General features: G+C 39.1%; 1 protein-coding gene across 4 annotated transcripts in view; it reads left to right on the forward strand.

Annotated features, from left to right (window-relative positions):
- The window catches only part of LOC136251668 (peroxidasin-like), a 63,238-nt gene extending 48,257 nt beyond the window's left edge, over nucleotides 1–14,981 (forward strand). For all 4 annotated transcript variants that reach the window (XM_066044120.1, XM_066044123.1, XM_066044128.1 and 1 more), the window contains 3 exons: nucleotides 14,523–14,549; nucleotides 14,606–14,711; nucleotides 14,759–14,981. In XM_066044120.1, coding sequence (XP_065900192.1) covers nucleotides 14,523–14,549; nucleotides 14,606–14,711; nucleotides 14,759–14,957 — 332 coding nt within the window. In that variant the 3' untranslated portion in view covers nucleotides 14,958–14,981. The remainder of the gene's footprint in view (nucleotides 1–14,522; nucleotides 14,550–14,605; nucleotides 14,712–14,758) is intronic.
- The last annotated feature ends 8,962 nt before the right edge of the window (nucleotides 14,982–23,943 follow it).

Here is a 23,943-nt window from a genome sequence, read left to right on the forward strand (position 1 = left end):
TTTATGATTGCGAATAAATCAGTAATTGCTATGTATTTATAATACACATGTAAAATGTGATCCAAGATACTCTATCTAATAGAATAGCCACCCTAATAGAATATTCAACTAGTGAGAAAAGTCACAAAGCAAAAGGAATCACTGCAGCGGTAATCCTTTGGCTTTTCAATGATTCCAAATTTTCCCCTTTTAATCTATGAAAACTCACGGAATGAATTGCAAAATGAGTGATTATCATACAGTGTGGTAGTACTGTATATTAGGGATCGTGAAGGTTTGGCTACTTCACTATATGTTCCTGGTGCCTTGGCAGTATTGGTTAGGTGATATAACTGAGCTTAAAAGTGCGTTCACTAAGTTCTTCCAATTGATTGCTACAAAAATTTCAAAAATTTATTCAATGGAATTTCCTACTGACTAACTGCTTTCCTACCCACCTGCCTGCCTGTTGCTTCAGCCCAACAAAAGCCTTTTGGCATACTGCAGTATATATAATGCATGCATCATGGACTTACTGTATTTGATCAGTTAATGGCTGTGACTACTATAATTTTCAGCAAGGAAAACCATGCAGCTGCTATGTGAAGGTGACTACTATCTGAGGGCGGCTACTATGGGCTTGTGTGACACGTTTATATGGATTTACACTGTATGAGTGACTGACCTTGATTAATCATCCTTTAGTACTATCACTCATTTAAACTTCTCTCAATAATGTTATTTACTGGCTTAAAACAATCCCTTTGTCCGGTGTCTGCTTCAAAAACATGTCTTATCAACACTTTCATCAGTATAATTGAGATACAAGTCGTGACTCTTATCCAAGGGCAGCTCTTATGAGGCTGTGGAGCGGCTACTAGCGGGAGCAGTTATTATATGAGCCGCAGCTATTAGTCAGTCAAATATGATACCTAAGTACCTTTTGGCATACTGCAGTATATACAATGCATGCATCATGGGCTTATAGTGTGTGATTGCTTCCTTACATTTGTAAATGAGAATTGTCCCTATTTTCCATTGTGACTGGATTGATTACAGAAGCTCTTCTCCTACTGTTCTTCATTTGTAACTCTCAATGAAACACTGAACATAGCTTAAAACAAAGTGTAATGGCCACTTCACTATTTCAGATAATTGATAGTTGGGGTGCACGTTCAGATGGAAACATTAATTCTGGTGCCATTCTTTCTTTTGATGTGGTATGCATGGATTTACCAGTCATAATTACATTACAAAAAGTCAACAAACAAGTATAATGAAAATATATAAATTTGATTAGGGAGCCATAGAAAAAGTAGGGAAACAAGGGAGATCACTTACACCTGCAGATATACTAGTAGACATTTAATCCCTAATTCAGTCATGGGTATAGACTGAAGTAGAAATTAAACATCCACTAGTATATATCTGCAGGTGCAGGCAACTCCCTACTTTTAAAACCATGCATGCCCACAGTTGGCACCTGGTTTCCAGAAATCAGTTTGGTAAAAACCTGTGTGTCTGTGCTGTCCAACATCCATGTGAGCAAACAGGCTTTGAGCTACAGAAAATAAACCTTCATAAAGGCTGTTTACATACTGTGTTAAAACTTAACTTTCTGTTTTGTTGTCTTTACTTCTTCTATTATTCACTCTTGCTTAAAGGGAGTGTTGCTGGTCACTGAAACCAGGTGAAACACAAAAACAGTTCAGCAGGGCTAGCCTACATGGTGTAACAGACATATAACGACTGAAAAACAATGTAACCGGCATTGAAAGCTGCCAGGAATTGCATCTTTTTCAAGTTATAAAGGGCGTGTCCCATTTGTACATGAAAAAAATTAAGAGCAGCTATGAGGCTTGGTGTAGAGAATTTGCATATGAAAACATGATATACAAACTATAAACATGTTAAGAAGACACTTCTGTGCATAATCTGTGATTTAAAGTGGTTTGCTAAAGTTAAGCTTCCTTAGCAAGATAGTTGATGAATTGCAAAATAATTGGTGACTTACAAAATATGTTTAATGTACAGCATGTATTGCAGCTGTATTGTTACAAAACTAGACAAAAGACAAAGCTACAACAATAAGTAGTATTAATTTATAAAGAGTTGATTAATTCAAGGGATGGTATTTACTGGGTGCCTGGTTTTTAGAGGAAGCACAGTTTGTTATTTATGACTAGGCTTATGCCGATTATGCCAGCATATGGGGCATAATAAGTGGTCAAAGCATTGAGTTAATGCCAACATAATATACCCAATTTTTGTGCATTAGCATCAGGCTGGTTGTTGTCTTCTTCATGCAATGAAATCATATCAAGGCATTAATTTTCTGTACTAACAGTTTCCTTGAGCAGTATATTTAGACTCCACAAAATTATTTAAAGTGCTTATAAATGCTACTCTAAGAGGTAACATGCAGTAGATACCCACAAGGCCATAACTTCCTGATAGGTTCACCCATTACAATCTTGGTTGATTAATAATAGTCAAGTGCAGAGACCACACCACTTAGCAATCTATTTACTCGAACATGATGACCGCACACCCTTATTGGTCTAGCGATATTTATAATGCTAGCACAGTGAACATATGAAATAATGTCCATACCCCTTAGTAAGTGAGGTCTGACTCAAGATACTCCAATACAGCACTCTGGGAAAATAATGATATTTACTGCACCAGGATATATGGATGAAATTCCAAATGTCCCATATATATGATTGGTGGAATTTTATTTTGCAGAATAGATGGGGATTTCCTTCAACTTTTTTGGTACAGTATAGGGATGAATTTACTATAGCATTTCTAAACAGGCACAACATTTTGGAGACTTTCCATTAAGCTCACCACAAGATATTGACTGCAGGAGTAAAAATGCATAACAAAATTTCAGAGTTGCTTTTCAGAACTTTTGTGATTTCCTTGTATGTTGTGTGTAATTCATATTTCCTTTATAGTACAGTATATACAGTGACATATGATACATACAACAAATTAATATGAAATGTCCAGATTGTCTCTACACTTTTGTAGCACTCTGAACATCTTCATCATCACACACTACACCTAGTCATAATGCACACTGTTTTCAGGTAACCAATCAGGTCAAGACAGCAGCAAAACCTGACACAGCAAAAATAGTGCTCCAATACTACCTCTACAAACCCCGTCTTTAGTCAGTATTGAAACAACTATTTCAAAATATTCCCTATAACAAGACAAAATGGATCTCAAATCTATAAATGTGACCAGATTTTACAAAACCGATCCAAATTGCACATCAGGTAAAATCAAACTAACACCTCCAGTGGATAGCCACACTATCGTACTAGTAGTTTTGACACTCAGTACTACTCAAGGCTGGTTTTAACAGATGTCTTTTCTGGGTGTTGTAGAGATCTTGAATGGCGGTATCTGGCCTTGTGAAGGGTCTGACTTGGCAAGAATCAGTGGTATACTGGTGGATGGCCTTATAATGTTGGCCAGGTGTTTTTTTCTGTTGATTTTGCTACATATCAGCCACTAAGGAACCAGCACAGCCCTGTAATCTCGTGTCTGGACTCCAATCGTGGTCTTCCTCCATTTGAAGTCTATCTCTTGCCCTTCCCGCCACCCCCCACCCTTTTGTGAGCACTCGTGATACTACTTCACTCGTCCAACCGCTCAGATTTTCTATCTTATTTGATGGGAAACTTTGCAAGCAGCTACAAATACTGAAAGTGGTCTAAATAGATTGATGCATGTTTTGTGTAAATTGTCATTTATGATTATCTTCAACTGTGAGAAGATGCTTTGTCAGTGGCCATTTGAGAGAGGAAGGCAAAACAATTATTCAACAATGCCTAATACATTACACCAGCGTTTTGCATCAACAGAATTAAACAGCTTCCACCAGACAGCCATGTAGTCATTTTGTACAAGCTTTAGGTATTGCTTGCTGTACAGGACCATGTCATCCCATTCATCTTGAACAGTGGAAACATTGATGTCTGCTTTCTCTAAAGGCACACTAAAGCGATGGCATATTACCTCTAATGAATTATGCCCAAAAGAAGGAGAAGGTGTTCGTTCCCAGCCTTGTGTAGCAAGAACCATCATGGTATGTGTGTAAAGGACCAATTTTTCATCTTGAGCTTTCATCCTACTAACCAGACACTTGCTTATATCATTGAGCCAGACTTTGCAATCTTTGCTCAAGGATGAAAGTGCTTGTGGGTGCAAGTGCAAATCAGTACCCTGGTATGTGACAGTTGTACTGCTGCCACTGGAGGCTTCTTTTTGTTGAATTCGTCCTAAAACTTTCTTGACAGTTGGAAAATCTTCGAAATACTTTACTTTAAGTTCCTCTAGACTCTTCTTTGTTCTTAAGAATGCTTCAATAGCCCTTACAATGCACAGCTCCTCCTCTTGTAATGTTTTGCTGAGTATTCCGATAGGCTTTAAAACATTGTGAAACAATGGACAGGCTAACAAAACCTTTGACTTTCTCGATCGTAAAATGTGGCCCTTTAATTTCTCTTGATCAGCTGACTTGATTTTTCTGTCTTGCGACAACATTGTTAGGTGATTCAGGTAAGCTCCGTATCTGTCAATTAACCATGCCAATGTAGCCACTTTTTGAGAAACAAACCTTATTCCACATGCTCTAAGTGGCCTAGTACCTCCTTTCATAGGCATCTCTGTTTCTGTCAAGTATTCCGTCAGGTTGTCAACAATCTCCTTCAATTCATGGCACTTCTTAGGTGACTTCTCATAGACATAGTAAAACTGCAACAACAGCTGATCAATTTCTTTGAAGTACATGTAAGTATCTTTCAAAGCATCTTTAATGGACAATTCCAGCCTGTCGGCAAAGCACCAGGAAACAACTAGCACATTTCTGTCTCAGTCATGGTGCAGAAAGCAAAGTTGACGGCTCACCACTCTGGATTGCTTTCTGATAACTGCAGCCAAACCAAAAGAAGATGCATCTACATACACCATATATCAGCAGTAGGGTCACGAGAAGTGGAGTGTTTATCTTGTTGTGGAGTAAATTGACTTTTAACTGTTGAATTGACTAATTATTGTGTAATTGGACTACAGCTAATTATTATGTTGTTTATTGTTCTTATTCTGGAACTATCTCCAGACTTCTAGAATTGTAGTCTATAAAAGAGCATATTGTTGTACAATTTGTCAGTCCGCTTGAAATCAGTCATTAAAGTTGCTCTGTGAAAACCTTTCTATTACAACATATCTATGTTTCTTTTACCTTTGTGAAGGCCTCACTCTGACTTGGTCCCCAAGAGTATGTGTGTTTGGAACTGAGTAGCTCAGTTAAACGCTTCATCAGATCAGCACTGCAAGGAATGAATTTGGATAGCTGGTTAGTCATACTGACAAAATGCTGCATTTCTGACACATTCATGTTTATGAAGAATTGCATTTGTCTTAGCTGGATCAGCTATTACACCATTGCAGTTTATAATGTGTCCCAGGGATTTTAATTCTGGCTTAGAAAACTCGCTTTTCCCTGGGTTTAGGGTTACTCCTGCAGAAACCAAGCACTTCAATACAGCCTCTAAATGTGCATCATGCTCTCCTTGCATGCTTCTTGCCAGATATCAGGACATCATCCATCATACAAACCACTCCTGGCAGTCCCTGTAACACTGAGCTCATGTGGTCAGCATTGAAACCGGGTCACTACTGCTGACCCAGATGACCCACTGACCCGGATAGCAATCCGGATCAGACCTGGATAGCAATCCGGATCAGACCCGGATTTGACCCAGATGTGACCCGGATTAATTAAAGCCGAGGCGTGCGATAAGAGCTATGTTTTGGGTAGTCTCAAGCAAGCGAGACTACATATTGAGTGTTTGATTCGTGTTGAGTAAACGAGTAGTTATGTGATAACTAAGCCAGTAAGTTTATAATTTAAAATCAGTCAGTGGGTTTGGTTCCACCATAAATAGTAGGTAGATAATCTATGGTTCCACGTAACTACTACAGACAACAATTGGGTATGGCTTTGTGCATACCTATAGTATTACAATTCCCCGATATATTAAAGTGGGTATGGCTCACAAAAGTACTTACCCTGCTGCAAGACAAGACTATGTACAACTCGTACAATAATTGATTAGTGGGCGTGGCTCCATGTAAGCTTGCAGAGAGCAATGGACACAGTTTTGTGCTACAGACTGCACTTATTAATAAATGGGAGTGGCTGATCATATGTTTTTAATGCGATAAGTGGGTGTGGCTCACAAAAGAGCTGTGCTAATAGCATTAATAAGTTTCCACGTCATCAAACTAACAATTTCATTTCTCATGTGATCCAATCCAGGTCAGACCCGGATAATCTGTAAACTGGGTTGGACCCAGATGACCCAGAGAAAATGTGACCCAGTTGACCCGGATGACCCGACCCAGTTTCAACGCTGCATGTGGTGTTGGAACAATTCTGTGGCACTGGTAATAATGCCCAAAGGGAGTAATAAATGTAGTTAATGGATGTGACCTTCTGGTGAGTGGTATTTGCCAGAACCACCCATCCAATTTTGTAAATACTTGGGCCCTGAGAATTTCTTCTTAGCTCTGTCAGCCACTGTAGTCAGAGTTGTAGCCTTTTAAAAAGGCCTTTTTGTGCACTTTTGGATAAAAGCATGAAACTTGGCAAAAAGTTTGTGTGTATGACAAAGATCGTTTTTTGATAGGGAGCCACCTCATATTTGACCTTTGGTGACCTTTACAGGCAATTTAATGTTCCAAAACTGTCAGTTTTGTCTCTATTTCATGTTTGTATGATCCAAAATCCACAAACTTGGTGTCAAATTGAAGCATTTGCCCTAACGAATAAGTTGGTTTTTACAGAAAGTCTATATCGTATTCTGTTCTAAAGTTACAATGATTTTTATGGTGAAATATGCCACTATTGTCTCCTGCCCACGCACAATTTTGAAATATGTACAGAAAGAGGTTTACGTTCTCAATACTTTTTTATTAAGGCTGTACAGCACAAGTGCTGAAGGTCTGTAGGACACCCGGTCCTACGGCCTGTTGAAATTTGTTGTGTTTGAAAAGGTGGAGAAAGGAGAAAAAATTCATGACTGGAATGACCTAGGCAGCCTCAAACCTGCAGCCATCCGATTAATGCTCAAACACTTACAGGCAGCCAGAATGTTCAATTTCATGTACATGTATCCATAGGAACTCTAGAGAGTGACTTACTATCTCAAAGTACCCCAGGTGGAACCAAATGGACATTATTTTATTTATAATTAAGGCTTTACAGCACAAGTGCTGAAGGTCTGTAGGACACCTGGACCTACACGCTGTTTAAAGTTGTCACATAAGTGTACTTATTCTGTACAACAATTTGACATATTAAATAGGCATAATACTCAGGGATACATGTAGATCAATTGACTACCATGCTCATGCAGGTCATTATTCTGAATGGCAGGTTTATGTACAAGATACAATTTGTTTAAACTTTGCAAATTCTTGATCCACTAAAATTTAGCTGCATGTTTTTATATGAATTCACACATTTCGACTAAGCTTTCTGGATTCTACTTTTATCAAATCATCATAGTGAAGACAATTGCTTGTGTTTTGTAGACTAAAGTTTGCATTTGCAGAAATTTCTACTGTAGACTATTTAGATTTTATATGAACTCACAAATGTATAGTATCATTAATGTTTAGTATCTGTCACTGAAGAATATTTAAAACCACCCTATACAATAGCAACTCAGTATATCAGTGCATATCATACTATAATTTATAAGCATTGTTCTTATTATATTTTTAAAGCTATTACTGTGAAACCTCTCTAATTCAACACCTGTATCTAATCCAGAATATCTCTGTAATCTGACACCATTTGCTGCACCAATGAAATAAGACTTTGTCTGTTTGATATTGCTTGATAATCCAACATCCCCACACAGGTTTTTGAGCAAAATAATGGGTGATATGGTAACTGATATATAATAGGAAAATTCTACACAGGCAGCTAAAATTTATTTATTGCTCATACATACACCCTGTACCATATATAGGTACTGGTCATGGTGCAGATTTTGAAATCAAAACATCTGTCCAAAATTAAAGTAGTATAACTATTTATGTTGTACATTTTAAAATAATTTGTCTGGAATGTAGTAACTTAGTAGCTTTCTTTATTCTTATTTATACAGTTTACTGTGTAATGTAAATAGGGGTGATCAATATGTGCAGATATTATATTGCTGTTTGGCTAGTGGTGTTTATACTGCTATTGTAAATAAACTACCAATTCCTTTACTATCTTATTGTACCAGGTTAGTAAGTACTGCTTGTACTACCGATCACAACACACCAACATAATGCTTGGTATATATACTGTATGTACAGCTTAAGGATACACATAGAATGGGGCATTGTTACAGGGTGACAACTAAACATATATGCATGCTTAAGTGTAGCTACTAGCTATTCTATATGCATCAGCACCATTTTAGCCAAGTGTTCTATCTTATGTAGACAAGTATGCAGTGCATTTTACTGTACAATGTACATTCTATGTCTTGAAGTTAACTTTTATAGAAATGTGGTCTCTTAACACAGGTGGTCACTATATGACAGGTTCCACCTTACAATTGTGAATGATATCACGTATCTATGTTGGAAATACAAATCTGTACTACGTATGTATAAGCACCATACTGCATGATGTGTGGGCGGGAGAAAATAAGGCTATTTTCTGCTCTTAGAAATGGCTATAACTTTTCAATAGTAAAAGCTATGGACTTTCTTTAAACATTAATGTACTCTTCAGAGCAAGAGCATTAATTGACACCAAGTTTGTGAATTTTGAACCATTTATAGGTGAGACAGATGAAAAACTGACCACTTTAAGCATTAAATTGGGTGCAAAGGTCACCAAAGGTCACATCTGAGGTGGCTCCCTATCAAAAAATATCCCTTATGATACATACAAACTGTTTCATGCTTTTATCCAAAAGTGCACGAAAAAAGGTCTTAGCATCCTATAACTACTGTGTCTGCTGTCTTGTAGTGACCGCACCGAGAAAATTATCGTCCTGCAGTGGTTAATCTAGGGAGGCAGGAGGGGGCACAGGCCCCCCTGGGTTAGCTATTCCCCCTCCCTCTAGGTTTATACCTAAAGCCTTGAGAAATGGAAAGATTTAATTGATCCCAAGGTTGTATAATCCAATGGTCAATATTCAATGGCATCACAGTAAAATTTCACCAAAATTGCATATATTTACACCTAAATTTTCAACATTTTCCTAGGGGAGCATGCCCTCAGATACCCCTAGGATCCAAAGCAACTTACTTCGCCCCTCTAGGTTAATATTCTGAGTTGAGCCCTGATTTAAATTCCTCCTCTTTAATGTCTTCTATTGGATGGGTTGGGTCTTCATGCAGTTCCGCTGTGTCTGTAGTTGTTCTCTTTGACAAGCACATACTACCATAGTGACCCTGCTTGCGTCATTTATAGCAGACAACATCTCATGCAGGACATCTATCTCTTGAGTGCTTGTATTAGTCTGTACCCTTCCTACAATGTGTACAGTTTTAAACAAAGGGTCCAGCATGTGTTGATATGCTCACTGATTTCTTTGCAAGATTTCTACGTTTGTACCTAATGTCCTCTAGGTCGTTTGTGGGTAGCACTTCTGATTTGTCCTTCAAAATCTCTTGCTGTTGACCAATAGCTTCCTTTTTTAGTTTTGGCCAGTTCCAGAGTTACATTATGATCCATTTGAAATTGCTGAGAAAGATGTTGATCCCTAATGCCAGCCATTAATCTGTCACAAATCATCTCTGACTTCAATTCTGGTAGTTGCATGTTTCCACAAGGTGATATAACGTGGTGATGTACTGTTTGGCACTTTGGCCATCCAGCTGTGCTCTCTTGTTAAAATTTCACCCATTCAAAAATTACATTTTATTGGACCTTAAAGAATGCATCAAACTTTGCTAAAACATCATCAAACTTCTTCCGCTCCTCTTCTGTTATATTTGTAGAAGTCAGAACATCATCTGCCTCTTCGTCTAAACAATAAAGTAACATACTGACCTAGCGTGACTCACTGCTGCTTGAAAGGCCAGTTGCTTTACAAAATTGTTGGAAGTGTTTCTTCCATCTTCGCCATTCATCCGGTTCTTTGAAGTTAAGCAGTTTGCAGGGGGGAGAGATCAATATTCATAGTAGCCATGAGTCTTTATCCGTAGGGTGTTGTTTATCCCACTTCCGACATTATACAGAAAAGCCTTTGACTCTGTTTCTCATGATCATCTACTAAGTTCTATTGTTTAATTGGAATAGCTGGAACAGTATTTCAAGCATAGTGAAGTAAAATTACCAATGCATGAAAATTGGAGACTCATTCTCAGATTTATGTAACATTCTATCAGGGGCCAGTGATCTACCTGAAAACATTCATTTGCAGTTCCATTCCAAGTGTACATATGATCAGATTCACTGATGATACAAAGAAATTTCAAACTGACATCAACAATGCTTCCGATTGGATTATCACATCAAACCTACTCTTTAATGAATCCTAATTTTGTTCATCTTTATTTCTGGCCAAAAAGGCACAACTGCAACAGATCATCCAATATACACCATCAATTGAAATGCCTACAACAACATAAGGACTTGTTATAGAACTATGTATGGGCGAGATCAAAGGGAAAAGTGTATTTAAAATTTCATAAAGTACACTTTAGGGCAAACAATGCTTTATTGACCACAAAGGGTGCTTTATTGTACTGCAAAGAGTGCTTTATTCGTACAATAAAGCACTCTTTGAGGTGCAATAAAGCACTCTTTAAGCACAGTTTCCCATGTCCGTTAGTGCAGGCTGATAGCCCGCAGCGCTCACGACAGTGTGACTAATCACCCAAGCCGGTGAAAGCTGATAGCCTCGCCACGCTGAGTGATCAATCACCCCAGCCAATATGAGTTCTACCATTGGATTGCTTTTGTGGACATACCTAACTGCTTTGATGATGGGTGAGAGAAGGTAACGTTGCTATTACATTTGTTGGTATAAACGGACAAGTCCTGGAGCTATCATGAAAATACTTCACCATGTGTCACAATAGAATCGATTGTAGGTTTTGACTAAAACCTGCTAAAATATGTGATGAACATCTACTATGCCAAACCATGGTGAACTACGTGTGTAATTACTTTGTTAAACTAATTTTGGCTGCTAATAATTCATGCAACATGTGTTAATTATGAGTCCTGGTGTATGGTGAAGCTACACAACTAGAAAGTTCCATAAATCATTTAAAGCATTGCCTTGCTCGTGCTATATGAAAAATAAAGCACTCATCACTTGGCCTCGATGCTAATAATATAAAACACTCGACTTTGCCTTGTACTTTATTAGTATCTCAGCCGTGTGCCTTGTACTTTATTTTTCATATAGCACCAATGCTTTAACATATACGTATAACACTTTCGCTGGTCAGCACATTATAAATCTATCACTGCTGAAGCTTATCAAACTTTAGGAGAACTTTAAAATCAACTGTATAGAAGCTAAGAAACTGCTATATATTACACTGGTATGATCCTGACTAATCTACTTCTCCCAGATATGGAGACCTCAGAAGATATCACAACATTAGAATGTATACAGAAAAGAGCCACTTAAATGACTACAATTCACATAGAAGTCTAGGCTGTAACAATTAAATCTTCTGCCACTGATATGTATATCTATAAACTCAATGATCTAATGTTTCTTAGCACTTGGTTGCATAATTATTACTAGGCCCTGGGACACAAAGTAGAGATCCCACACGTACGCCTAAACTGCTGCCTTTTAAAATCATCCTAGAAACATCTTACATGATGAAAATCATCTATACGAAATAATAGTACATCATTAGAACCTTACAGGAGGCCGGATATAGAATTTTTTTAAATCACTGAAACTCAAATTTTTGCCTGCCTGCCTGCCTGCCTGCCTGCCTGCCTGCCTGCCTGCCTGCCTGCCTGCCTGCCTGCCTGCCTGCCTGCCTGCCTGCCTGCCTGCCTGCCTGCCTGCCTGCCTGCCTGCCTGCCTGCCTGCCTGCCTGCCTGCCTGCCTGCCTGCCTGCCTGCCTGCCTGCCTGCCTGCCTGCCTGCCTGCCTGCCTGCCTGCCTGCCTGCCTGCCTGCCTGCCTGCCTGCCTGCCTGCCTGCCTGCCTGCCTGCCTGCCTGCCTGCCTGCCTGCCTGCCTGCCTGCCTGCCTGCCTGCCTGCCTGCCTGCCTGCCTGCCTGCCTGCCTGCCTGCCTGCCTGCCTGCCTGCCTGCCTGCCTGCCTGCCTGCCTGCCTGCCTGCCTGCCTGCCTGCCTGCCTGCCTGCCTGCCTGCCTGCCTGCCTGCCTGCCTGCCTGCCTGCCTGCCTGCCTGCCTGCCTGCCTGCCTGCCTGCCTGCCTGCCTGCCTGCCTGCCTGCCTGCCTGCCTGCCTGCCTGCCTGCCTGCCTGCCTGCCTGCCTGCCTGCCTGCCTGCCTGCCTGCCTGCCTGCCTGCCTGCCTGCCTGCCTGCCTGCCTGCCTGCCTGCCTGCCTGCCTGCCTGCCTGCCTGCCTGCCTGCCTGCCTGCCTGCCTGCCTGCCTGCCTGCCTGCCTGCCTGCCTGCCTGCCTGCCTGCCTGCCTGCCTGCCTGCCTGCCTGCCTGCCTGCCTGCCTGCCTGCCTGCCTGCCTGCCTGCCTGCCTGCCTGCCTGCCTGCCTGCCTGCCTGCCTGCCTGCCTGCCTGCCTGCCTGCCTGCCTGCCTGCCTGCCTGCCTGCCTGCCTGCCTGCCTGCCTGCCTGCCTGCCTGTGTCCAAGTTCACCCAGCAGGATATTGATCTAGGACAACTTGTTTACTCACATACCAGGCCAGTCCAATACTCTACAGAAGATTGTTTTGATTTCAAATTAATGGTGGAAGAATATAGTGGTGATAATGGCACGTTCCGTGTAAAGATTGTGATAGAAGATAGCATAAAAGGTGCAGAATTGCTTTGTTAAACACTGAGCAACTACTACTTACTATGTTTGCATGAAAAAATTCTAATAGAACAGTCACTACACAATAAAATTTTCTAACAGAGCAGTCACACATAGCTAACTTGAGAGGTGTGTAAGTTGTATAGCAATTATCGGTATCTTTATTGGTGAAAATTTACAGCTAGGTATCAGTATCAAATCAGTAGGTATTTTTTGCATCAGTGGAACCCTAGATATAACACTTCTTATTGTTTTACTGTGATTTAATATCATGCACTACTCCAGCTTGTTTCAGTACTTTTTATCGATGTGCTATATGGTCCCTACTCTAGTTAAAAATTCCAATTTTTGTGTACTTGTTTGTTAATGTTTTTGTAAATAATTATTATGACTGGTGACCCATGCATACCGCATCAAAAAACAGAAATGGCGCTGTGTTCCTCAGCTATCAATTATCATCTGAAAAGTGAAGTATCCATTATGCTTCGTTGTCAGCTATGTTCAACCCATTACACAGCAGTACGAATCAATTACTGTGCGAAAAGCACCTTTGCAGTCAAAGTAGCCACTATGAAAAATACAGATGATTTCCAATACGAAAGGAAGCCATCACGTGTTACCACCAAATGGATACTTTTTGTTGTTAGCAAAGATGAATGGGACACAAAGGAGGACGCTGGTAAGTCCATGAAGAATGCATTGTACGTACTGCGGTATGCTAAAAGGCACCTCTCGGGCCAAAGCAACGTCTAACAGTGAAAAAATCAACCCTGTAACCTTAGCCATTATCAAGTTACGATTGTCTGAAGGCGTCAGGCATTCAGTCAGTCAGTCAGTCAGTCAGTCAGAAAATTCTGTTAAATAATTTTTCTGTAGTAACTTGTTGAAAGCATTTCGGGTTGATCTGAAGGCTTGTTTGGGCTTTATTTTGCCCAAACAATACTGCCTCATCGTCGTCTGGGAAAAGTGAGGCTGGTTTTTGGGTGATGTTTTTTCATGGGCCATGCCTACTCCTTTGTGGTCCCTACTATAGAGCACTATTGTACTGTATGATTATGCTTATCACCAGTGTTTTCCATAGCAACTGGACTGATTGCAGACATGCTTCTTGTACTGTACTTCATTTTTAACACTGTATAATGGGCAGAGCATAGCTGAAAACAAAGCATAATGGCCACCTCCCTGTTGGGACTTGCATTCTGACGAAAGTTTACTTTTATGGCATTCCTGGCACCATTCTTACTGCAATATGTATACTGGTTCATTTTCATAATTATGTTATAAAAAGAGTAAACGTAGGAAAAATTTTAGAGATCAAAGAAAGTAAGTAGTGAGTAAAAAATGGCGAAACAGGGAAGGTTGCCTATACCTGCAGGTATAGAATAAAGTTTAGAGATTTAATCTCTACTAGCTATAGTATATTTGCAGGTATAGGCAACCTTCCTTGTTTTACCACTTTTTAGCTATTATTAGAACATGAAGACATGCACTACAGGCATATGTTAGTTCTGTAATAATTAATTTTTTTGCACTATAGAATCCAGTACAACCAATGGCAACAGTGGTATGTTACACTACTTAAACAATGCTACATAAATTATGTGCATGTTGATATTCCAGAACTGCTCGTTGTTGGAGTTATTTCTTCTGCACTGACAGTTGTTTTTATGCTACTTGCATTGCTATTGGTTTACATAGGAATTAAGTTTTACAAAAGGAGAAATCAGTAAGGGGTCTAAATGTTTGATTAATTTGCATATACACATATTTCAGGATTGCTTCTACTAAATATAGCATGAGAAAAGAGACACCACTAGACAGCATTAGTCATACTTCACTTGCCAGTAGTGATACTTCACTTGGAATGTTAGAGAATGACTGGCGTAGGGAGACTCCAATAGAAGTGATGGACACAACAGCAAACGCAAATGAAGAACTAAAATTAGACTATGTCATGCATACTGCGGTTTAGTCATTAATGAGCTGGGTATTTAAACTCCAATGGATACATATTTAGAGACTTTGGAATGATTATTATGTCATCTCTTAGGTCTCTAAAATAGCTCAGGTGCCTGGATTTGTGCAATAATTAACCTATACACATAATTAGTAAAACCATATCTCTAAATGTTAATGACAGCTAGTGCAGTGGAACCTCAGTTATGCAGACCCCACTTATCCGGATTCTTGGTTAACTGAACTACAGAAATGACTGCTCTATTAGAGTAGTGACTGTTCTATTAGGGTAGTTGAAATACTGATACTCTCAAAATTTTTTCTTTATGCTATTTTAAGGTTATTTATACACAGTTTCAGATATATTGGACTTTTCAGACGTATGGACCACCCCTGGTCCCAAGGGGTTCAGATAACTGAGGTTCCACTGTACAGCATTCATTACCAAACCAGTAGCATTTATTTATTTGGGTATTTATATTGTCATTAGTGATTGTGCTGCAGTTACAGAAGGCAATACATGCATGACAATCAGTTACACAGTACTGGTGATATGCTAGTACCACCCCAACTTTGCCAACTGACTAATCTTACAAAGTAGGTATTTAACCATTAAGAAAGAGTATTTTGCCATGTATCAAACTAGTAGAATCCAGTACCCTGATCAGAATCAAAAGGAAGTGTAGGGTTAAATTAAATCCAGAATTAGGACACAACAATGAGACTACATGCAGTGGTTGGCTGTGTTAATTGCCAAAGTTTGTCCAAAACTATTTGTAAATTGAGTTAGTGTGATGGAATTCCACGCTTAACAGTTCACACAATTTTATATATGATTTTATTATTCAGCTTTCAACATTCAGGACCTACAACAGTGAGAGCAAGCTCTGCTTATAGAAAAATGTACAAACATTCATTTTGTACAGTTAATGGGTACTTATTTCTAATAAACCAGTCCACAAGCTACTTACTCTCACATGAATGTATAATAAACTACAGACTATATAGTTAAAATGTCTCATGGTTCTCCTGTCACACTCCTTACTTGTTCATAGGCCTGAATGTATTGTGCCGGCATAATTTGAAGAATAATGGGTGGTTACATTTTTGCTAGAATAGTTCTAGAATAATTGGAAGCTGTCAGGCATATTACAAGAATAATCAGCCAATTTGGTTGGAGATATCCTTGAGGACTCAAAGAGTACAAATTCTGATGAAAGTAAAGATTTTGATTCACATCTATTAAAACTCATCATATGCATGTAGCCATGTTTACAACTATGTAGCTATTTTTGATTGACGCATTTATTCAATGACAGTTGAAGCATCCTATCATTTTTCTTTAGTTGATCACATACTGTATATAAACAAATACACATAAACAGCAAGAATTATGTGAGAATAATAAACAATAATTTCAAGAAATTCTGGATAGAATAATAGGCAAGTTTAAAGTATAATAGGCTCAGGCCTACTTGTTCGAGAAAGTACATCCTTGTCCTTTCCATTGTGATGTACTACAGTAAAACTGCACAGCCGTAATGCTAGGCTCCACCTTGTCAATCTAGCACTTGCAATTGTCTTTCAGCCATACGGTGCGAGTCATTATAAATGTCCAAAATTAGTGGTTTATGGCCTATGACAGTTTAATGACCATAACTTCACCACTGAAACACTTACAGGTTTCAAATTTGGAAATATGGTAATATAACAGCTACTCTACACACAGCAGGAAGTTGGAACATTTGTGACATCATCAACCACCTCCATGATGTAATAACCATGAATATCTAATAATATGCATATTTCAATTTTTCTCAACAGATGTACTAGATGCCAGCTTAACATTTGAGTGCCACCAAGCTATGGATAGGAGGAAACTTTCCACTGAAAAATAATATTGATTTTTAATGATGGCATGAAGTTATGCCAGCTTTTTTACATATATAAATTACAATTTATCTGTACTCTACAATAACAAAACTTGAATTATAATTAGAACATGATAAATACAAAAATTGCACTGAAAAAAAATTAAAAATTAGTTAGTGTAATGAATTTACAAGAAGTTTTAAAAGCTCAATTATCTATTCTCGGACTTTACGGTGTGACTTGTACTGCTTTACAGCAGCTTCCATTTGTGGACCCAAAGTTAACCCTTCTCTATAGGCTGCTAAGTAGTCCCTCATTTTCCTAAAAAATCTCCTTATGGTGTTCAGTGGAATGGTATCTAATGATTCGTCCAGCATATTTTCTAACCCCTTAAATGAATAATCACAATGAGCTCTGGAAAACTTTTTGCTTTGTCCCCATACTCGTTCTATGGGGTTTAATTCACAGTGGAATTTTGGAATAAAATAACCCTTAAAATTGTTTGAATACAATAATGTTTCAACCCTGGTTTTCTCGTACTTGAAATCTGGCATTTTTTGAAGTTCATTTCTCATCTGTTCAGCTATCATTTTAGTCACATTAATTCCCCTCTCAATCAAAACTTTCTTCATCCCTTTAGGCGTACCATCAGGGAGTACCATTTTTTGTACCCTACCCCTCCACATAGTATCCCGCATCTTTGGTTGTGCCCCACCAGAATGTACATTCATTCTGTTTACATTTAGGGCATCATCAGCAAAAGCTGTGTGACCAGAACTATGGTCAAAAAGCCAAATCACATCATACAACTCTCTGGGATACTTAACTTTAACAATTTTAATAACATGTTCAACTTGGGCAATAAATTTGTCACTGTTCCAGTAACCTTTACCCTCAGCCTCATACTTCAGTAGCACACGGGCTGTCTGCTTTAAATCAGGATACTCTAATTTGCCTCTTTCGAACTCTTCCATCGTTAACCTCAACAAGCCATTGAATTCATCAACAAAATCGCTTACCATTATCCCTCAACCTTGCCCTTAAGGTATAATTAACTGGTTTTCCTTCTCAACCCACATCCAGCCCTGATCCTCATTTGAATAATATGTGCTCTCGTCATGAAAAAGCAAAACTAAGTGTCTACGTTGGGGCCCGATAAAAGGCTCTGACACTTCATCTGTACATAGAGGTGGGGGTGCATGAGTACTGGACAAAATTTCTAAATGCCTCAAATAAAGGGTTCTGTATTCGACTACATCTTTCCTCTCATGCCCATCAATGTAGACACCCTTTTTGGTGTTGGAGGGCTGAAACCCTAGCTTGTGGAGCCACCTACAAGCTGTACTCAAACTAACATTGGCTGGTATGCTAGGATGGTGCTCCCTTACCAAAGGCAACAGGGTCCCATTTGCCCAATTACAAAAATTACGAGCAGTCATGTTCGGTATACCCTTCACAGATGCATGTCCACGAACCCATTCTAAAGTAAGATCTTGATATTGTTCGTCCATCATCACATGGTACCTATTGTGTCTTCCTCTGGAATCTTCAGTAAATTCTCCACTGTTGGTCAGAAAATCTTTTCTCCTCCTTCTTATTGTCTTCTCATTCACTCCAGTTTCCTTTGCAGCTCCTGTCTTGGTTAACCCAAACCTCTGGATGTAGTTGTCATAAACTATCATCGTTACCTTCTGCTTATCTGTGCGCTTCATGTCACTAACCCAGTCCTCAAATATAGCGTGAATTTCGTCTTCAGCAATCGAACCTTCGTAACCTTCATCTTCATTGGCTTCCTCATCACTACTATTTTCTTCTAAAGGTACCGGCAAATCTTCGAACGGTGTCGACAGCACTAGTGCCTTCTCTGGTATCTTCACTCATCTCTTCCAACGTTCCAGCTCTGACCTCCTCACAAGAAACCTCACCAGACCTCAAACGCTTCTCAACTTTTAGCTTATTCATTTCAGAAGCCCTTTCCCTTAGGGACACCTTGACATATGCATTTTCCAGCTTGTTGAATCATAGATATACCATACACATTGGGATTGGAAACGGAACTCGCGCACTATAACATCCGTGTTTCGGTTTGCGTCATAGTGCGGTTGCTAAGGACGATGATGGCGAGCAGGTGTGTCCGTAGTTTATCTGTTTGTCGCTAACTTCACTTCAGGATGAAGCAGTTAAGTCTCCCAGGACAATAACAAAAGTTTGAAGAGTTTGCAAGAGCCGTATTTCGGCGAATTTTCAGTAGTGCGGACACATTGGACGCTGGTGCATGATTTATCCAGTTTGTTTAGTGACTGATTTCAACGACCCGTGACCTTGTACTGAGTCGTATATTTGAAAGAACGGACTTTAGATGTATTCCATACCATACCATACTGTCCTGCAAGTGTGTCTGCAACTAGCTAATAGAACGCTTGGTCCACCAGGCCACATTCTTCAATTCCCAGCCCAGGTCATTCTATGATTTCATAGATTTGCAGGAGGCCTGTATGGAAGCTTCAGTACTTACGTGGCATTATACTACAAAGTGGATAAACATGATTGATTGGTCCCAGTATGACTTCAGTTAATTACACAAGCCATTCACCATTGCTACAAAGTTGGCTAAAGGTAGCCGCACCAGTACAGCCAGACTGTGTTAAGTCGACAATCCCTCACACTAACTAACAAAGAAACCATACGCTTTGAATATTTTAACTGTACAGTGTAATATGTGTACGTTGATTATGAATTATGTGTGCAATGTAGCTAGCTATAAGTGTTTATGTCACTTCTTTTGAAAGTACACATACAGTTTAAACATAATTTGGTAGTGCATCTTGAGCTCTTGCTTGTTGGTCATCAGTACACTGTCATTTGGTGTTCTTTGATGGATGTCTAATCATGTGGCTTGGATGATTTCTTCAAAATTTTGTGTCTTATTAGAAGATTCTGTCTTTCATCCCCGTGCCATACAGCTTTGGCTTCAGAGCAATCCAACACACACTTTACACCCCCCAAGTGTGGTAGTAGTTGATGGTATGGTAAATTGATATCTAGCATTGGTCATGGGCCTACTAAAAGTCCACAAGTGTAAAGTGGTAAGCAGTAATTTTATACAATATGACAATTGATACAATAACTCCAAGTTGCCTATTACACTACACAGTTGATATAGATTTCAAAACAAAGCTACCTAAGCTGCTTCCCAACACAGAGAATCTGTGAAAAGTCTACAAAAATGAGACGGTGTGGCCATAACATAATTCGCTTACCTCTTGACATACTGGTGGCTTGTTTATTACGAACAACAGCCTCTTGTGGCTGCACACGCATTCCTGTTATTGTGTACAAGGCTAGGTTAACCAATTCGTCAAGTTAAAAGTCGACAAATTGCTAATAGTTGGCAAATAAAGCCATTAGAAATAATATCGCGCTCGTAACTACGGACAGTATCTATGGCGACTAACTAGCGCAAGCGAAACATGGATGATTTTTCGAGCTGGTTACGTCACATTGGGAATTTGTACAGAGACGTCACGTGAGTTACTTCCGTTTCCAATCCCGTTGTAAAGTTTAGTATATCTATGGTTGAATTGAGCCATATATGATTGAGCAAACAACAGACAGGAAGCAACAAAAGGTGCGAAATATTTATTGTTGTGATGCAATGCGCATGGTTGTGCTATGGCAACCACAAATATCAAAGACGCCGCTTGCGATCTGATTGGCTAAAATAAAACAGGTGATACATTAGCAACCATTTGCTCAATTGACGTCAAAATTGATACGTGACTTCATCACAGTAGCGCCTACGACTCGCGAAAAAGATAGAGTTACCGATTCTTGGTGAGTGCGATTACTGTGCGATAAATATTTGGACATTCTTGATGACTTGCACTATACAGGAGCTTGGAGATAAGTTTTGTATAATGTTTTCCAAGCAGGTACACCTTGAAGCTTCCACACTCAACTAAATTACTTTTGTAGCAAAGTTATGTAATAGATTACTTTTAAAATAACTAGTAATCTAACTAGTTACATATCTTGTAACTAGAAATGACTGTCCAAAAAGTAACTAAGTTACAATATGTAATTGCTAATAGCCACTAAAACATCCTGCAATCTTTGCACCATATATTCATGCTACAACCAAATTAAGTAAACACATTCTGTGTGCTGTACTCCATGATTAATTTAGTTGAAACTGAACTGAAATGGCTACTTTGCTTGGTAACTATAGTAATATTTGGAAAGGGAAGTGTATATATGCATAGTTCTATTCTTCCCTTTGTAAGGCATATCTGAGTTAAATAGTTAATATGATAAACATGTTTAAAAGTTAGCAAACAAGCTTACCCAGACTAGTTACATTTGCAAAAGTAACTAAGTTACTGTTAAATCTATATACTCCAACTCTGTCTGTGGGACAGTTGTGCAGGGATGAAATGTCTAATATCTAGGGCTAAAACGAATATTCTAAATGAAAGAGAACGAATATTTTTAGTCAAGAACGAATAATAGAATATTCTATATATAGTGTAATACTCTTATACAGTGTATATGTATTATTTCTTATTATTTGTAAAACATCATTAAAATTTGATACAGTATATAGGCAGCTTTTGAAATGAAGTAAAAGTGTCTGATGATGTAGCTACTAGAGGTGTACCGATAAAGATTTTTCAGCTGTATTGATATCTGATTAATTTGTACCTAAAAGAGCTGATACTGATTATATACCGATTAAATTATTGTATATTCGTAAATCAAATAGAACTACAGGTGTAGCTACTACATGATGTATATGTAGCATTGAGTAAAGAGAAGTGATGTAACTTTACTATATTGCTTATGGTGGTGTGGCCTCTATTACACAACCCAGACAATTAGGCACCACAAATATTTTACTATGATACATGCTCCCTTGTCCGGATTACTCCGTATTTTGATTAGTTACCAAGATGGCTGTAGTACACAGGTGATCACTTTAGTTTTCCTGTAGTGCAGTTTTTTATTCTTAAAGTGCAGCTAACAGCTGGGTAAGAATACTTTAACACTAATAGCAGTACTCACACGCGCAGTCGTATGGCTTCTCGTAACTTAGCGTTTTATAGAATAGTGTAGAGAGGCTTTCTGTCTGTTTGTAGCGAGCAAAAAGGCTTTTGATAGCTGGCCATGCAAACTAATAGATTCATAGAGCGTTTGTGCCCATTATTACTGAATATGGAAGGCAAATCAGCAACCGATCGCGATCTGATCACCCTCGCGATCACCAATCCGATTATTGGTACATCTCTAGTCCAGTGTCTGATGTTGTAGAGACTGACAAAGATTCCTCATTACTAGTGTCCGCCATCTTTACTGTAATTCGATGTTTCGAATTCAATAATTCCTTCGAACGAAGTCGAATCGAATACGAATTCGAATATTCGGTATATTCGTTTTAGCCCTACTAATATCCTGCTATACTCTATAAACTTACCTCTTAGTTTGTGGGACTGGAAACTCTGCAACCTTCCATGCATGACTTTGGCTTGTCCGACCCATTGACCTAAGTATACACACTCATTCATACCAAGTTGACTTGTCTTGGTGTCACTCACGTACATGTTAGACCAGCTTCTCTTTAATGCTGTAGCACTTCAGAAATGTGCTTCAGGTGCATGTGGTTTTCTGGTTTTCCCAGTACTTGCTGTAAGTTATTAGGTCATCAATATATATATAGATAGACTGCTGTAAATTGCTCCATTCCTCTAAGTACTTTGTCGATTAACCTTTGGAATGTATAGCTGGTAACCATCTCATTGAATATAAGCCAAATAGGGTGGCTTGGTATTTTACTCTGATGACATAGGTCCATAGTTGAAATATAACACGCTTCACCAAGGCCGTCATGATCAATTACGTTCTTCATCTATCATTGGTATGGGATGTGTAGTGTAGAAGAACACATCCATAGATGAAGTACGTAATTGATCATGACAGCCTTGGTGAAGCGTGTTATATTTCAACTATGGACCTATGTCATCAGAGTAAAATATGTTTTTTGTTCATATTTGCTTCTGGCAGGAAACATAAAAACTGGTATTCTAGGGTTTTAGAATGTATATGCTGATTTTAATTTTAGTGGAACCACTGTGTCACATTAGAGCTTCCTGTTCAAAATGGAGTTTTAGGCAAAGATTAAATAATTTGTATTCTGTGCACATTACAATTCTGATGATTACAGGAAATGCTACCCCTGAAAGTGCAAGACTCATGCAAGTTTCCTGGCTGAGAGAGGTTGACCAGTTGTTGCAAAAGGAGTAGATGATAATGTCACATGGTCAGTTTACTTAGCACATCTTCAATTTGCCATTCACCGTCCACATGCAATTTCTGCTTTGATGCCTTTGTTTCTTCAATGCACACTCTAAGGCCATGGTAAAGCTGGAATGAATGTCATCTTGAAAGTTACCAAGAGTGTGAATGACCCTTGATCAACCATTATACACCATTGCTAAGCAAATACAATGGTCTTGGCCAAACACGTTTGGTGAAGAGGAGTATGTAGTAGTGCTTATGGGTGGACTCCACATAGAATTGCCCTCCTGAATGTCCTTGATTATTGGTTGGAAGAAAGTGCCCAATATGGCTTCTGCTAATGTTACAGAGGGAAGAGCTTAGAACTACTGCTGTTCAGAGTGGTTCACTCACCCAGTGGGTTCATCAAGTAGCAGCAGCAGCCTTATTCCATCTACAAAGTCCATCATTTACCATACACAAGGATAATTTAGAGAGAACAATAACATGACAGCAAGGCTATTTGATGAGTGGTGTGCAGACATGGAAAGTAGTCACCCACAACTCTTTTACGGGAGCAAACTCTAAAAGTTAGAGGTCCTCTTCCTACAATCCATGTGATCCAATGAGATGGTAACATCTCAATGTACTTGGATAAATTACTTTCATTATGTGTGATGGCTTTTAATACATGCATTTAGGTTTATTATCTATGGTACATGTGAGGGACCTCATACAACTGGAACGTGAATGTCCTTAAAGGACACTTCATCTCTCAGAAAGCCTCACACACATGGTAGCTCACAATAGATTCATGAGCAGTTTAATGACATTGTGAAGAGTGATGGTGGAGTAATAGG

Source organism: Dysidea avara, chromosome 1, assembly GCF_963678975.1.
Source record: "Dysidea avara chromosome 1, odDysAvar1.4, whole genome shotgun sequence".
NCBI lineage: Eukaryota > Metazoa > Porifera > Demospongiae > Dictyoceratida > Dysideidae > Dysidea > Dysidea avara.